Source organism: Staurois parvus, unplaced genomic scaffold, assembly GCF_062004578.1.
Source record: "Staurois parvus isolate SC_StPar_1 unplaced genomic scaffold, SC_StPar_1.0 ptg000011l, whole genome shotgun sequence".
In the NCBI taxonomy this organism is placed as follows: Eukaryota; Metazoa; Chordata; class Amphibia; order Anura; family Ranidae; genus Staurois; species Staurois parvus.
The window spans coordinates 7,114,470-7,131,543 of record NW_028317807.1 but is presented as its reverse complement, the minus strand read 5'-3'; the positions used below and the strand labels follow the sequence as shown (position 1 = coordinate 7,131,543).

The following is a 17,074-nucleotide window of genomic DNA, read 5'->3' as shown; positions in this document are numbered from 1 at the left end:
AATTTACTGCCTCTGCTTTCCTGTTCTAGTAACAGTTTCATACCCATGTTGTACACGAGCTACAGGGACAGGAAGTGATGGAAAATCATTCCAATGGCGTAACAAACTGAAACATAATTTAAAACTCTCCCTCTTTTGCCAAAACATCAACAAAATGTTGCCTGGAGTTCGGCTAGGTTTATATCAGTGTTGTATGGTTTGGGTGCAGCGTGAATATTTTCTCGTTTTACACGCGGTTTTAGGTGCGCTCCCATTGACTTCTGTTAGACCGCGCGTTTTCATGAAAGCTCATGAAAGTCTCCTGCTTGCCGCATCTTTGATGTGCTTTCAGAAATTTCATGGTCTAATAGAAGTTAATCAGAGCATACCTAAAACTGTGTGTAAAGCGCATATACAATCACGCTGAACCCAAAACATAGTGCACCGATGTGAACCTGGCCTTCAGCTTCAAAATGAATGAGGAGCTTCAGGCAACAAGTAAAATCTGTCATTATGATTTCCTGGAAACATTGCCCTTATAGTGAAGACAGAAAATCCCTTTAATTTACACTTGGGATTCGGCCTTTCTATTATTTTAAGGTGGGGTTGTAGTTTCTTCTCTACCACACTTTGTGTATACAAGACTGCAGAGAAGGATAAAGCCCAAAGCAAATTCTTGGCCTGAGTGTCCTGATTCAGCTCAGAAACTAAGGATTCTAGGAAATCAGCATGGCAGCCAGATGCTGAAGATGAACACTAGAGTGAAAATGAAATCAACTTCGCAGATATTCTGTGCCCCTCTGAGTCTAAATTGAAATGCAAAAACTTTAGTATTCGACTGAACGTGCATGTATAGTCCTCCAGTACAGAACAAAGAACCTTTAGTCTTCAATTGTGGGTTGTATGCAGCTACATTAAGGTAAGCCGTAGTTTGTTGCCAATACCTTTTAGGTGATTGACCTCTTTCTTTTACTGAGAGAGGTTTACGTTTTGCCTATAGAGGTCTTTTTTCCAAAGATGCTTTCTCTAAAACGATTCTCCTATCAAGATTCCTGGCTGCATCATAGCCACTGTGGTTTCTTATGCTTTTAGATTTATTGACTCCTCAGTTGAGCCTTAGGGAGCATACTTGGGATTTCACCTGAATAAAGATGTGGGACTGGCCTGTAATGTTGCTTCAGGCATTGGATCATGTGTGGGTGCTCACCTTGGCATGTGGTGCATCTCGTTGCATTAGCCTCAGGATGCTATACAGGTCCAGGACTGTGACCTTGCCAGTGATGGTGCCCTGAAGACACTTTCAGGGTCATCGATCCCACTGTAAAGGGCAAAGCCAGGATGGAATCTCATCCCTTGTATTCTGTCACTTTAAATGGTGTGTCGCAGACTTTTACATTTTCCCTCAATCTGGCACGTGTCTGTCGTATCTGGCGCTACAGTGCCTGCATGGGCTCATTCTCAGCCATTTTTTTTCTCTGAGTGCGCTTTCTTTTGACCACTACCATCAAGGCTGCCTCCAAGAAGAACACCTGTTTGGCCCCTCCTTAGATGAGTATTTCAAGGAGATCACGGGGTAAAAGTACTCTCCTCCCCTTCCTTCTACCAGTAGACTTTTTACTCCTGAGGTTGAAAATACATTTGTTTTGTCCTCTCAGGCCTCCAGCTCCAACGTGTCTGAAACAAACATTTGTCAAAAGACATGGTTCTCCATCCCCTCTTCCTAATGAAGTAATGCCTACACTTGTCAGTGGGGGATGTCTATCAGCCTTTTGATCCCAAAAATCTCAGATGTCTGAATCCAGAGTGTCAGTAAACATCTGCTTATTTGCACAGTCACATCTTTCCACCTCAACAACATGATCCACTTTACCAATTTGTTGCCCTTTCCTTTTTGCCTATTGGTGGTCCCCAGGTTTTCACCAAGGTGTTTGCTCGGGTCTTAACTTTGCTCCGTTTCCAGGGGATACACATTGTGGGTTGCCTGGAGAATCTCATGCTAAATGATCAGTCTTCCCTGTCAGGCAATGTCCAGCTGACATTATAGACACTGCAGAAGTTCGGTTGGATCCTCAACCAATGGAAGTAATCACTGGCAAAAGTAGTACAGTGCAAGATCCCATGTCCTGTAGTGTAGAACTAAGAACATAGGATTTTTTGTTTTGACCTGTAAAATTAATTTCTTGGGAGTACAGTGTAGGGCACAAGTCCCTTCCCTCTGTTCTCCCTATTGCTTGCTACAAAACTGAGTTTAGATGGGAGTTGGAGGGGTTATATAGGGTAAGTCCCTGACGTTTTTTTCTTCCTTTTTAAAACCTTTTTTTTTAACAGTGTTGGATCACCTGAAGGCAACTTATATAGAACTCATGACTAAAGAAACTGTGTCCTGTACTGTAATCCAATAAAGAGATTTTATGGTAAAATGATATTTTTAGATAACAGATATTTAGTTGCAGAATGCTTTTAGCTGTTTGCTTACCCAAGACATTTCCTGTAATTTATTTGGTGTTATGGGGGGAGTTGTTTAGTGGTTTATAGTATTTTTAAAATAAAGATTTTAAAAAAGAGAACCATTTACATTGTAGCTAACTCTTCTTTATCTCTTCACTAGAGGTCTATCATAGCCAAGATGTCCCTGAAATGGAACTGGTGAACATGTTAGAGGATCAACTACCCCAGTACAGGTTACGAGTGGACTCTTTATTCCTTTATGACCACCAAGACTGGATCCAGTCCCCAACAAAACACAGCAATGGGCCAGGCAGTCTTTCTCCTGTCCTGGCTGAAGAGACTTTCCGTTACATGAGTAAGTGTCACACTGTATGCAGAATGCTGGTAATGCCTCCTTACTAGTCTGCTTTTAAGTACACTTATCCCAGTGTTCAAATAGCTAACTGGACTTTTTAAGCACTTGCAAATACTTTTAGATGCTTTCTCAGGCAAATGGGATGCTCTGGGTCTCATGTCAGTCTCCTATGTAAATATTTACACAAGGTTGAGAGATGAGCCTCCCTGTAATATAACATCTTATTGGTCAGTAAGCCTGCCCGTCATAATAATGAACTAATACAAAGTTACATGGGGTTGGGGGTCTGTCAAAGTATACCAAGAATTCAGGCACACCAGCGCTTGAGTAGACATACAAAGGTATAAGTACCTAAGGATTTCTACTTTTTCTACATTTCTGGGGTATTTTAGTAATACATTGTGGGCAGTGTACTTAAGCCTTTACTATCTATACCCATGATTTCACGCCCTAGTACTCTTTAAAGTGGCCAAAGAGTTAATATTGTGCTGATGACATGCTGGAAAGCTGCGCTGTATTCAAAACATACCTGCTAGGCATGCAAAAAATATGTAAACAGTACAGTGCTAGCATCAAATGAATATATACCATATATCCAAGCCATGTAATAATGACAAAAAATATATAAAAGTCCTCCACAGTAGATTATAATAAAGCATCCTTTGCCTCTAAATATATGCCACCTTCTGTGCTCAAATTCAGATTCAGTCGAGTTACATGCATATAACCACCACCAGATGTAGTCTCACCTTCCTTAAGTGACCTCACAATAATGTTTGGTCAAACTGCGCTTTTGTCTCGTAGATGGACCATGTTACATCCATTGATACTACTGATGTTAGTCTCCGCAGCTTTAAAATCACCTCCTCCTTTAACTCCGCTCCACACCATGCAGACAAAAACGCTACAAATAGTGCTTTATTCTTTATAAGATTTATTCTTTGTAAAAAAATATATATATACATACTTGCATTAAAGGGGTCCTGAATCGCACTAGATAGAAACACCTTAAACTCTCAGATACGGCAATCTTGTGCAACGTTGCCCCTTAAAAATGGTACTGGTTACCACACTTCTGCCTTCGAACGAGTGTCGTGATGTCATCCAAGGTTCTGCCTTGGATGACGTCTCAACGCTCATTCGAAGATGGAAATTGTGGTAACCTGTAGTGTTTTTTTGGGGCGATGTTGCACTAGATTGCCAAATCTACACTTGCCAACACCACACCTTTCACTAGGTGAAACCACACTTCTGTACTAGCTGACACCACACCTAAACACACTTTTGCATTCACAAACAGTGCATCAACATGCTTTAGAATGCAACGAAGCACTTTTTTGACTCACTAACAATGCAACAAGATGCACTTTTGCAATCATTAACACCACACACTTCTGAATTTACCAACAATGTATTAACACACACTTTTGCACTGACCAACACCACATTGCTGTTCACTTCTGTAATAACTCTACTAGTGGTGCACCGAAATGAAAATTCTAGTGCTGAAACCGATACCGAAAATTCAGAATGCACGCTGCCAAAAAACAAACCAATAGTCCCCTATGTGATAGCATTTGAGTGACAGGCCATCTTTGTGGGGGGGGGGGGGCAGTGTGTGCAAGGAGGGGGCAGGAGAGGAGCAGTGTATGCAGTGTGGGAGCAGTGTATATAGAGAGGCTCCCTCACTGGCTGTCACTATGTGTCAGTGCTAATTTTTAAATGCAATTGCCAGTTTTTTTTCAATATGAGCTGTTACTTTCCCTGGAGCTATAGGAAACTGTTTCTTTTAGCTCAGAAAAGAAACTAAAAGGAAAGGAAACTTTGTTTCTTTTAACTGGGTGGAAGTGACAGTTCATTCTGTGAGCTATAGCGAAGAAAACAAAAAGCCGGTAATTACATTAAACCGGCACTGACATATAGTGACAGCTAGTCACTGTATACACTGCTCCTCTCCTGCCTTTCTCATCTGCAGTTCACACAGTCCACTGTATCGGAAATGTTCGGCCGATATGTTTTGGTGGATGAAATTTCGGTGCATCCCTAAACTCCACACCACATGTAGTCCAGTGCGCTTTTTTTCTGCATAAAAAATGCATGGAGAGTAGGTTACATGGATTCCAAAGTTCACACCATTGCAGTGTGTTCCAGTACAGTCAACAAAAGTAGAAAAAGTAGAACGTGCCGCATGTTTCTGCAAGGAATTATGCTGGAACGTGGCAAAACTCATCAAAGATGTACCGGAACACATGACACCAAAAAAAAAAAAAGTAAAATGCATCTGGAACGAATCAAAAACGTCAAAAATGCACCAGAACGCATTACACCAAAAAAAAAAAGGAAAATGAAGAAAAATGTAACATAAAAAAATTGAGGAAAACCATTTAAAAAAACATGAAAAATGTGCTTGCAGAAATGCATCCGGAATGCATCTGGACTGCGTTTCTTTGGTGTAAATCGGCTCCAAACACCACACACTCGCACACAAAGAGATTTATCTTATGAGTTGGAATATGGATTAAGGGCTTGTTCATACCATGGTGCAGTGACGTCTTTTTCTCTGCATGTGTTCTGTAAAGTCACAAAACAATTGTTCTCTGTGTGCCCTGTTCACACCACAACACTGGTATCATGTGCAGATTTTTTCTGCAGAGGAATCTGCAACATGTATGTGTATGCAGTTTTCTGCATGGAAAAAAAATGATATGACATCAACACTGTCGTGTGAACAGGGCACATACCTGCCACGCATTAAAACTGATGTCAACGTGCATAAAAATTCACTGAAATGTGCATGAAAACGGATATAAACTCATGTATTTGCAAGTGAAATCTGTGCGTTTTTCCCATCAGTTTTCATGGACGTGTGGAGTGAATGAGGTTAAGTGTCTGGGGTTAATTTTAGGTAGTTACTTTCGGTGTTAGGAGGTAGGCTGTTAAAGGTTATTTTTAGGGTGTGGGTTTAGGGTTTAGGGAAGGGACAACAATAAAGTTGGTATTATATGGGGAAGGAAGTACACTATCTCACAGAAAAGAGTACACCCCTCACATTTTTGTAAATATTTTATCATATCTTTTCATGTGACAACACTGAAGAAATGACACTTTGCTACAATGTAAAGTAGTGAGTGTACAGCTTGTATAACAGTGTAAATTTGCTGTCCCCTCAAAATAACTCAACACACAGCCATTAATGTCTAAAATGCTGGCAACAAAAGTGAGTACACCCCTAGGTGAAAATGTCCAAATTGGGCCCAATTAGCCATTTTCCCTTCCCGATGTCATGTGACTCCTTAGTGTTACAAGGTCTCAGGTGTGAATGGGGAGCAGGTGTGTTAAATTTGGTGTTATCGCTCTCTCTCATACTGGTCACTGGAAGTTTAACATGGCACCTCATGGCAAAGAACTCTCTGAGGATCTGAAAAAAAGAATTGCTGCTCTACATAAAGATGGCCTAGGCTATAAGAAGATTGCCAAGACCCTGAAACTGAGGTGCAGCATGTTGGCCAAGACCATTCAGCGGTTTAACAGGACAGGTTCCACTCAGAACAGGTCTGGCAATGGTCGACAAAAGAAGTTGAGTGCACGTGCTCCGCATCATATCCAGAGGTTGTCTTTGGGAAAAAGATGTATGAGTGCTGCCAGCATTGCTGCAGAGGTTGAAGGGGTGGGGGGGTCAGCCTGTCAGTGCTCAGACCACACGCCACACACTGCATCAAATTGGTCTGCATGGTTGTCGTCCCAGAAGGAAGCCTCTTCTAAAGATGATGCACAAGAAAGCCAGCAAACAGTTTGCTGAAGACAAGCAGACTAAGGACATGGATTACTGGAACCATGTCCTGTGATCTGATGAGACCAAGAAAAACTTATTTGGTTCAGATGGTGTCAGGCGTGTGGCGGCAACCAGGTGAGGAGTACAAAGACAAGTGTGTCTTGGCTACAGTCAAGCATGGTGGTGGAAGTGTCATGGTCTGGGACTGCCTAAGTGCTGCCGGCACTGGGGAGCTTCAGTTCATTGAGGGAACCATGAATGCCAACATGTCCTGTGACATACTGAAGCAGAGGATGATCCCCTCCCTTCGGAGACTGTGCCGCAGAGCAGTATTCCAACATAACGACCCCAAACACACCTCCAAGACGACCACTGCCTTGCTAATGAAGCTGAGGGTAAAGGTGATGGACTGGCCAAGTATGTCTCCAGACCTAAACCCTATTCAGCATCTGTGGGGCATCCTCAAACGGAAGGTGGAGGAGCTCAAGGTCTCTAACATCCACCAGCTCCGTGATGTTGTCATGGAGGAGTGGAAGAGGACTCCAGTGGCAACCTGTGAAGCTCTGGTGAACTCCATGCCCAAGAGGGTTAAGGCAGTGCTGGAAATAATGGTGGCCACACAAAATATTGACACTTTGGGCCCAATTTGGACATTTTCACTTAGGGGTGTACTCACTTTTGTTGCCAGCAGTTTAGACATTAATGGCTGTGTGTTGAGTTATTTTAAGGGGACAGCAAATTTACACTGTTATACAAGCTGCAACGAAGTACTGCAACTTTTTATAGGGTTTTGTGTGTGTGTGTGTCTACCTAATTTCAGCTCACTCTGGTCACATGATCCTCTATGTCAGCCAGTGGTGGCTTCAGGGGAGAGGAGAGAGCACTTAACTGCGTGTGTGTGTACATGTGTGTGTGTGTGTGTGTGTGTATGCATGCACATGTGTGTATCTGTACATGTGTCTGTGTGTATGTACATGTATATGTGTGTGTACATGTGTGTGTGTGTTTTGTGTGTATGTACGTACATGTGTCTGTGTGTACATTTGTCTGTGTATGTATGTACATGTGTCTGTGCATGTGTATTTCTGTGTATGTACATGTATCTGTGTATATGCGTGTCTGTACGTGCCTGTCTGTCTATACATGTGTCTGTATGTGTGTGTGTGTGTGTACGTGTCTCTGTGCATGTGTGTACATGTTTCTGTGTGTGTATATGTACATTTCTGTGTGTGTATATGTGTATACATGTCTGTGTGTGTGTACAGCTGTCTCTGTGTGTGTTTGTTGGTAGCAAGTAACTCTTAAGACCTAGTTAGTAGCTCGGAACTTGAAATTTTAAGCCCTGCTTTAGAGTGCAGCTTTACTCACATGTTAAAATTGACCAGAAGGGGGCGTTAACTCACATGTTAACATACTGTAAAACTGTGTTACCAGAATTGTTGGGGTGGCTACGTATTATGCAATAAAAGCACTTGGACTGCCATGTTTATTAAGCAGCCCTTCCATACATATGAATGCCTGAGACTATCTTTTCTATATAGCATAGGTTACCCTGACTTGCTCAAGCAGTATTTGGTTTCTTGGCTTAGTTGACTAAGTGCAACTGTGCCCAGACTATGGGCTTTAATGTTTATATTTTGTTAACAAGCAGTAAAAGAGATCATAACATAGACTCCAAACAGTCCGTTTTAACAGCCTACAAGCACTTGAGATTCACACTGGAACGCTGCAGGGCTGACACCACTGCTTCCATATAAAATATGAGAAGAGGAGCTGTGTTCTGAATACCTCTGTTGTGCACTTTAAAGATGCATTTCTCCACAATGTCTATAGCTACGGAGGTGGATTATGGATTTTTTAAAGTGATTTTACTGCTTGTTCAGAATATGTAAATACGGTACTTTAATGTGCATAGTCTAGATACAAATTCACATTAGGTTCCACAATCACTCTTTTTGTAGCAAGATATGACTGTGGTTACTGCATACATGGGTACAAGTTACACCTTATAGCTGAATTCTAGATGTGCATATTTTTGGATAGTTTCATTGGTCCAGCTTGGACCAATGTAAGTATGCATATGTCATACCTGGCCTATCCCCATGGAAGCTGAAAATCATGGGAACCATGGGGATTGGACAGATATGACACATTCATACATACATTGGTTCAAGCTGGACCAATGTAACTATGCACAAATAGGCATACCTAGAAATCAGTTTTAAAGCTAAAGTTTATGTATGGCTATTTTTACTTAGTTACATTGGTCCAGCTGGACAAATATAAGAATCTATATGCCATTCCTTTGGGGGCTCTGTGGTAGCTGGAAATCACTGTAGTAGGCATGACTACTATAGTGACCTTCACTAGTTTCAGAGTCCTGTGCTGAGCTGCTGCACCGATGCATTTTGAACACATGAGGTCACTTGCTCATTGCAGGCACCATTCAGGCTACTATACAGACATATAGTATATCTTGCATTTCCTCAATTAATCCAAAGCATTCTCTAATTGGACGAGGTGGATATTGTGGCACCATAGCCCTGCCTCTCCACCTTGTGCAACTAGGCACAAGACCCAGAAGTTAGTGGAGATCATTGTGGTAGCAGTGCCTACTACAGTGACTTCCAACTTCTACAGGGATCAGACAAGTATAGCACATACTGTACATACAGTATCTCCCAGAAGTGAGTACACCCCTCACATTTTGGTAAATATTTTATTATATCTTTTCATTTGACAACACTGAAGAAATGACACTTTGCTACAATGTGAAGTAGTGAGTGTACAGCTTGCATAACAGTGTAAATTTGCTGTCCCCTCAAAATAACTCAACACACAGCCATTAATGTCTAAACCGCTGGCAACAAAAGTGAGTACACCCCTAAGTGAAATTGTCCAAATTGGGCCCAAAGTGTCAATATTTGGTGTGGCCACCATTATTTTCCAGCACTGCCTTAACCCTCTTGGGCATGGAGCTCACCAGAGCTTTATAGGTTGCCACTGGATTCCTCTTCCACTCCTCCATGATGACATAACAGAGCTGGTGGATGTTAGAGACCTTACGCTTCTCCGCCTTCCATTTGAGGATGCCCCACAGATGCTCAATAGGGTTTAGGTCTGGAGACATGCTTGGCCAGTCCATCACCTTTACCCTCAGCTTCTTAAGCAAGGCAGTGGTCATGTTGGTGGTGTGTTTGGGGTCGTTATCATGTTGGAATAGTGCCCTGCGGCCCAGTCTCCAAAGGGAGGGGATCTTGCTCTGCTTTAGTATGTCACATTACATTTTGGCATTCATGGTTCCCTAAATGAACTGTAGCTCCCCAGTGCTCATGCAGCCCCAAACTATGACATTCCCACCACCATTCTTGACTGTAGGCAAGACACACTTCTCTTTGTACTCCTCACCTGGTTGCAGCCACACATGCTTGACACCATCTGAATCAAATACGTTTATCTTGGTCTCATCAGACCACAGGACATGGTTCCAGTAATCCATGTCTGCTTGTCTTTAGCAAACTGTTTGCGGGCTTTCTTGTGCATCGTCTTTAGAAGAGGCTTCCTTCTGGGACGACAGCCATGTAAACCAATTTGATGCAGTGTGCAGCGTATTGTCTGAGCACTGACAGGCTGACCCCCCCCCCAACCCTTCATTCTCTGCAGCAATTCTGGCAGCACTCATACGTTTTCTCAAAGACAACCTCTGGATATGACGCTGAGCACGTGCACTCAATTCCTTGGTCGACCATGGCAAGGCCTGTTCTGAGTGGAACCTGTCCTGTTAAACCGCTGTATGATCTTGGCCACCATGCTGCAGCTCAGTTTCAGGGTCTTGGCAATCTTCTTATACCCTAATCTTTATGTAGAGCAACAATTCTTTTTTTCAGATCCTTAGAGAGTTCTTTGCCATGAGGTGCCATGTTGAACTTCCAGTGACCAGTGAGAGCAATAACACCAAATTTAACACACCTTCTCCCCATTCACATCTGAGGCCTTGTAACACTAACAAGTCGCGTGACACCGGGGAAGGAAAATGGCTTATTGGGCCCAATTTGGACATTTTCACTTAGGGGTGTACTCACTGTTGTTGCCAGCGGTTTAGACATTAATGGCTGTGTGTTGAGTTATTTTGAGGGGACAGCAAATTTACACTGTTATACAAGCTGTACACTCACTACTTTACATTGTAGCAAAGTGTCATTTCTTCTGTTGTCACATGAAAAGATAGAATAAAATATGTACAAAAATGTGAGGGTTGTACTCACTTCTGTGAGATACTGTATGTGATAGTTGGTTGGGTATCTTTCCTAAAGTGATTATTAGCTTTGTTCTTGCCACCAGAACGTCCAACTTCAGGTTGCCAGTGCCTGAAATTCATATACTATATGGCATCAATACCAGAGACATCAATAAACTATATATGAAGGATCTGCAGGTTTTGCTTGGTATGTGGGTTACACAATAGCTGACCTAAAGGTGTTGTTGCTGACAATAAAAGCAGAAGTGTTCACAAGGTAATATTGATGTTTTTATCTGAGCTGAGCTGGGTTGGGCTCGTGTTTTTTATTGCACTGGCGTGCCCGAGGGAAAGTGTGCACGACTCTGTACATAGGTTTCACCCAGCACCTTGCTAATCACACAATGCAGGAGCCAGGACTGGTTACACCACCTCAGGTCTGACAGCTCTGTACTGCTTCGTACACTAATAGCGATGGACAACGGTGATCTGGATTTTAACCAGAACGAGGATGTTCTTAACTCCATTAGCCTGCAAGGTGAGTTGCTTTGAATGCTCCAGTTTGTCCCTTTTAGAGTGCTAGTGGTGGAATCTCCCATTTGTAAGAATTGACCAGATCACAGCATTGAACATTGCAAACTTTTTAGGATTTTAAAGTGTTTTTTCTTTAACAGCTAGCTCTGAAATGTTTTTATTTTTGTTTGCTGATATGCCTGATGTTTGCAATAGAGCACAAAAAATTAGACATGTAGAGAGAGAGTATGGAGGCTGCCATTGCGAACCTCTTGTGACTAGTTCACACTAGATGCAGACCAGTGCGTTTTTTTTATCTGCATCAAGAATGCATGTACAGTGTTTTCCATGTATTCCAATGACCCTAGTTCACACTAGTACAGTCAGTTCCAGTCAATTTCCAGTGCAGAAAAAAGTAGAACATGCTGCATTTTTTTATGCACAGAACTGTACAGGAACATAGCAAACTGCATCAGAACGGAGTGTGGCGTGAACTGTGAGCAATAATGTATCCGGAGTGCATTTTTGTGGTGTTAACTGGCCCTTAGTCTAGGTTCACGCCTATGCATTTTCCGCTGCGTTTTGCAGAAACACACAGCAGTCCATTTAACATGATTTCCTATGGGAAAGGTTCACATCTCCGCATTTTCACCCAGTGCATTTTTTGGAAAGGGTCAGGGAATTTTTTAAACTCAAACCATTACGTTTTTAGTTCTATTGTCTTCATGCAGAAAAGCATGTAGTGCGTTTTTGATGCGGTTTATTCTGCCCAACAACAAGTTGAAAACAAAGTGCGTCAAACGCATGGGCAAAAACACAAAAAGCACTGGAGAAATGGATCAAACGCAAACTGCTTAGTTGTGAACCTTAAAGCTGTTTTAAATTAGAATTACCCCAGAGATGGGGCTGAACAGCGTCTGCAGCTCAGCAGTTCCTGATCAGCAACTACTGGGTAACACACAGGATGGAAAAAAATCTGACAACATAGAATGGCAAAGGCAGTCTATACGTAATGTGCTAAGTAATGACCAAAGAATAAAGTGTTGTTTGCCTCTTATCTAGATGTTCTAATTCAGTGGTTCTCAACCTTTCTAATGCCGCGACCCCTTAATACAGTTCCTCATGTTGTGGTGACCCCCAACCATAAAATTATTTTCGTTGCTACTTCATAACTGTAATTTTGCAGTGGGAGGAGTAGTGCCACATCATTGGTGTCAGTGGAAGGAGTAGTGCCCCATCACTGATGTCAGTGGGATGAATAGTGCCCCATCGTTGGTATCAGTGGGAGGAATAGTGCCCCATCACTGGTGTCAGTGGGAGGAATAGTGCCCCATCACTGGTGTCAGTGGGAGGAATAGTGCCCCATCACTGGTGTCAGTGGGAGGAATAGTGCCCCATCACTGGTGTCAGTGGGAGGAATAGTGCCCCATCGTTGGTATCAGTGGGAGGAATAGTGCCCCATCGTTGGTGTCAGTGGGAGGAATAGTGCCCCATCGTTGGTGTCAGTGGGAGGAATAGTGCCCCATCGTTGGTGTCAGTGGGAGGAATAGTGCCCCATCGTTGGTGTCAGTGGGAGGAATAGTGCCCAATCGTTGGTATCAGTGGGAGGAATAGTGCCCCATCGTTGGTGTCAGTGGGAGGAATAGTTCCCCATCATTGGTGTCAGTGGGAGGAATAGTGCCCCATCATTGGTGTCAGTGGGAGGAATAGTGCCTCATCATTGGTGTCAGTGGGGGGAGTAGTGCCCCATCATTGGTGTCAGTGGGGGGAGTAGTGCCCCATCATTGGTGTCAGTGGGGGGAGTAGTGCCCCATCATTGGTGTCAGTGGGGGGAGTAGTGCCCCATCACTGGTGTCAGTGGGGGGAGTAGTGCCCCATCACTGGTGTCAGTGGGGGGAGTAGTGCCCCATCATTGGTGTCGGTGGGAGGAGTAGTGCCCCATCATTGGTGTCGGTGGGAGGAGTAGTGCCCCATCACTGGTGTCGGTGGGAGGAGTAGTGCCCCATCACTGGTGTCGGTGGGGGGAGTAGTGCCCCATCATTGGTGTCGGTGGGGGGAGTAGTGCCCCATCATTGGTGTCAGTGGGGGGAGTAGTGCCCCATCATTGGTGTCAGTGGGGGGAGTAGTGCCCCATCACTGGTGTCAGTGGGGGGAGTAGTGCCCCATCACTGGTGTCAGTGGGGGGAGTAGTGCCCCATCACTGGTGTCAGTGGGGGGAGTAGTGCCCCATCACTGGTGTCAGTGGGAGGAATAGTGCCACATCATTGGTGTCAGTGGGGGGAGGAATAGTGCCCCATCATTGGTGTCAGTGGGGGGAGGAATAGTGCCCCATCATTGGTGTCAGTGGGGGGAGGAATAGTGCCCCATCATTGGTGTCAGTGGGAGGAATAGTGCCCCATCATTGATGTCAGTGTGGTGGAGGGGAGAATAGTGCCCCATCATTGGGGTCAGGGGGGGGGGAAATAGTGTCCCATCGTTGGTGTCAGTGGGGGGGAAAATAGTGTCCCATCGTTGGTGTCAGTGGGGGGAGGAATAGTGCCCCATCGTTGGTGTCAGTGGGGGGAGGAATAGTGCCCCATCGTTGGTGTCAGTGGGGGGAGGAATAGTGCCCCATCGTTGGTGTCAGTGGGGAGAGGAATAGTGCCCCATCGTTGGTATTAGTGACAGCCTGGGCTCGCTCTCTCACTTACCTGTCAGCTGTCTTCCTTCTCTGGCCGCTCTCCTCTTCACTCGCTCCGGCAGCTCCCTCGATCTTCTTTGATGTACGCGCGCTGCCGCTCGGTTCCTCCTCTCCAAGCTCCACCTCCTCGCCGGTGATTGGCCGCCTGTGTGCCTCTCCTGAGCTACAGTTCCGGTGGCCAATCAGCGGCGAGGAGGCGGAGCTGCTGAGCGATCCCGGAGGTGTGGCCAGGTGACAGGAGCAGTGTATCATCCCGCCCACACATCGCCGGAGAGAGGAGCGGTGTCTCGGTTCCTAAGACCATCGGAAATATGTGTTTTCCGATGGTCTTAGGCGACCCCTGGGAAATGGTCGTTCGACCCCCAGGTTGAGAACCGCTGACCTACAGCAATTCATTAAAATCCTCATTCCGTCACTCTCTGATGTAGAAATGGCGATTGATCGAGCTCACCGGTTGCCTAAACCCTCATTCTTGGCGGCATCTATCCCAAGCGATGTACTAGCCCGGATACATTTCTACCACGTCAAAGAGAAAATTATGGCAACGGCCAGAAACCCTCCACCATTACCGCCATCTCACACAAATCTCAGATTGTATGCAGACCTGTCCAAAGCCACGCTTCTTAACAGGAAAAAAATGGTTTCTATAACTAAAGCTTTGAGAAACCATGGTATAGCATACCAATGGGGCTTCCCCACAAAATTAACAGTACGACAACAAGGCAGGATCTATACTATCAAATCCCTAGAAGCAGGCTTAGGCTGGCCATACATTATACAATTATCTGCAGATTTTTGGTTTAGATTTACCAAAAACCATATAATAGGAGGACAAACCTAAACAACACTTTCAGTTGTATCCAATTAGGCAGGCCCTTGCACTACATAGTTGAAGGTAAATCTAAAGGAAATTGGGCAGAAAATCTGCAGATAATTGTATAATGTATGGCCAGCCTTAGATCTACTCAAAGTCTGGAATATCTTACCCGCAGACCCACAAGAAAATGCACCTGGCTCTATTCAAAACATGGAGGCATCATAACGGGCACCATGGCAGTTTCTATCCTCAAGCGCTTCTGCATCTCCCTCCAGAGGCCACCTTTCGATATATCAATATCTGGCGATCGGCCTAGACCTGACGAAGATTATTACACCAGTTTACAGTTGGCATGACCCTTCAAGAGGTCAAAGCCTGTTCATACCCCCCATCTTTGTAGTAGCAATGCATGCTACTCGGTTTACTTGCGTTTTACGCAAGTGGTTTTTTATCGTTCCTTACCCTTCTCCCATTAAGGCACAATCAGCTACTCATCTATGCCACAAGTTCCACAACCCTCAAATTTACAAGGAAAATACACTCTGCCTCTCCAATCGAGCCTATTTCATACCATAGCTACACTATCACTTTCCTCCTCAGAAAGACATTTACTGAATCAATAATCTCTCAAACAACAACCCGACTAAACAGATACCCAGTAAAAAGATTTATTAATGATTAACATTACATCTCTTAACGTACGAGGCCTAAACTCTCCATTCAAGAGATCGATGCTTTCCAGAGAAGCCCGGAAATCCCAAGCCGATATTCTTTTCATATAAGAGTCCCATTTTGCTACTGAGAAGACCCCTAAGCTATATCTCCACCGTTTCTCTCAATTGTTCATGGCAACCAACACCAAAAAGAAAAATGGAGTTATTACTGCCATTAATGACTCTCTCTCGTTTCGCACTATTTCCAGCATAGCCGACCCACAAGGAAGCTACCATATCTTGATTTGCCAAATAAATGACATAACCCACACCCTGGTGAACATATACGGTCCAAATAGTAAACAGATGCAATTCTACCGCAAACTCTACAAAGTTTTCTCGCAGTATAAACAAGGCAGACTCATCATAGGTGGTGATTTTAATGTTCTGGGTAACCCACTTATAGACTCATCTTCCAACAAAAAACCTACCAAACTTAATTTTAACCAGTTCCTGCATGACCATGACTTGTACGACATCTGGAGATGTCAACACGGAACCGAGAAGGATTATACCTACTACTCACCCCCACACCTATCATACTCAAGAATTGATATGTTCGTTACCGATAAATGGACATTACAACAAGTGACATCCTCCACTATTGGAACTATAACATGGTCGGACCACGCTCCAATCAACATAACCTTAGACGACAATCGACGCACAACGCTCCCGCCTATTTGGAGACTTGATTCTTCAATCCTGAAATCTCCAGAAAATCAGAAACATATCCTTGAGGCTCATAATCTCTTTTTTTAAACTAATGCCACCCCTGATATCTCTATTACTACACTTTGGCTAACATACAAAGCTTACATGAGAGGTATCCTCATACAACTAAACTCTCGTATCAAAAGACAACGGTCCCAACAAATTGACCAACTATTGACCTCCATACACATAAATGAAGAGATTAACAAAAAGAACCCAAACTCTTCCACATCCGCAGCCCTAAACACAGACAGAAATAAATTGCGCACCATTTTACTACACACATATGACGCTAATCTCCAAAAAACGAAAACCAAATTTTACTCGCTTGGCAACAAACCAAACTCATTAAAATTATCAAACAAAGACGACTCAAATCTAAAATATTCAGGATTCATCATCCTGCCACACACTCTCCAGTGACAAACCCACTAGATATAGCCAACCCTTTTGCATCTTACTATCAGAACCTATACAATATAAAAGACGATCCGAACACTATCCAACCAACAATAACCTCTATTGAAAAATTTCTACAGACCACGAATCTCCCCCAGCTTACATTATCACAACTTGAATCTCTCTCTGTGCCGATTTCACCCACAGAGATTGAAAAAACCATACACTCCCTACCTCTAAACAAATCGCCAGGGAATGATGGATTCACTAACGAATTTTACAAAATATTTGCATCTAACCTTACATCACACCTCTCTGTCCTATATAACCATGTTTCCTCTAATGGGAAATTCCCCTCGGACATGCTACAATCATTAATCGCCACTATTCCAAAACCGGGCAAAGACCCCCAATTAGTCCAGAATTACAGACCGATCTCATTACTCA

At 43.7% G+C, this 17,074-nt stretch overlaps 1 protein-coding gene across 3 annotated transcripts in view; it reads left to right on the top strand.

Annotated features, from left to right (window-relative positions):
• Positions 1–17,074, top strand: part of TRAK2 (trafficking kinesin protein 2) — a 114,759-nt gene that overhangs the window by 37,329 nt on the left and 60,356 nt on the right. For 2 of the 3 annotated variants that reach the window (XM_089670381.1, XM_089670372.1), the window contains exon 3: positions 2,588–2,782. In XM_089670381.1, the coding sequence (XP_089526507.1) occupies positions 2,588–2,782 (195 nt within the window). Of the gene's footprint in view, positions 1–2,587; positions 2,783–10,804; positions 11,330–17,074 lie in introns of those variants that run through there. The other variant, XM_089670393.1, reaches the window with a different exon arrangement.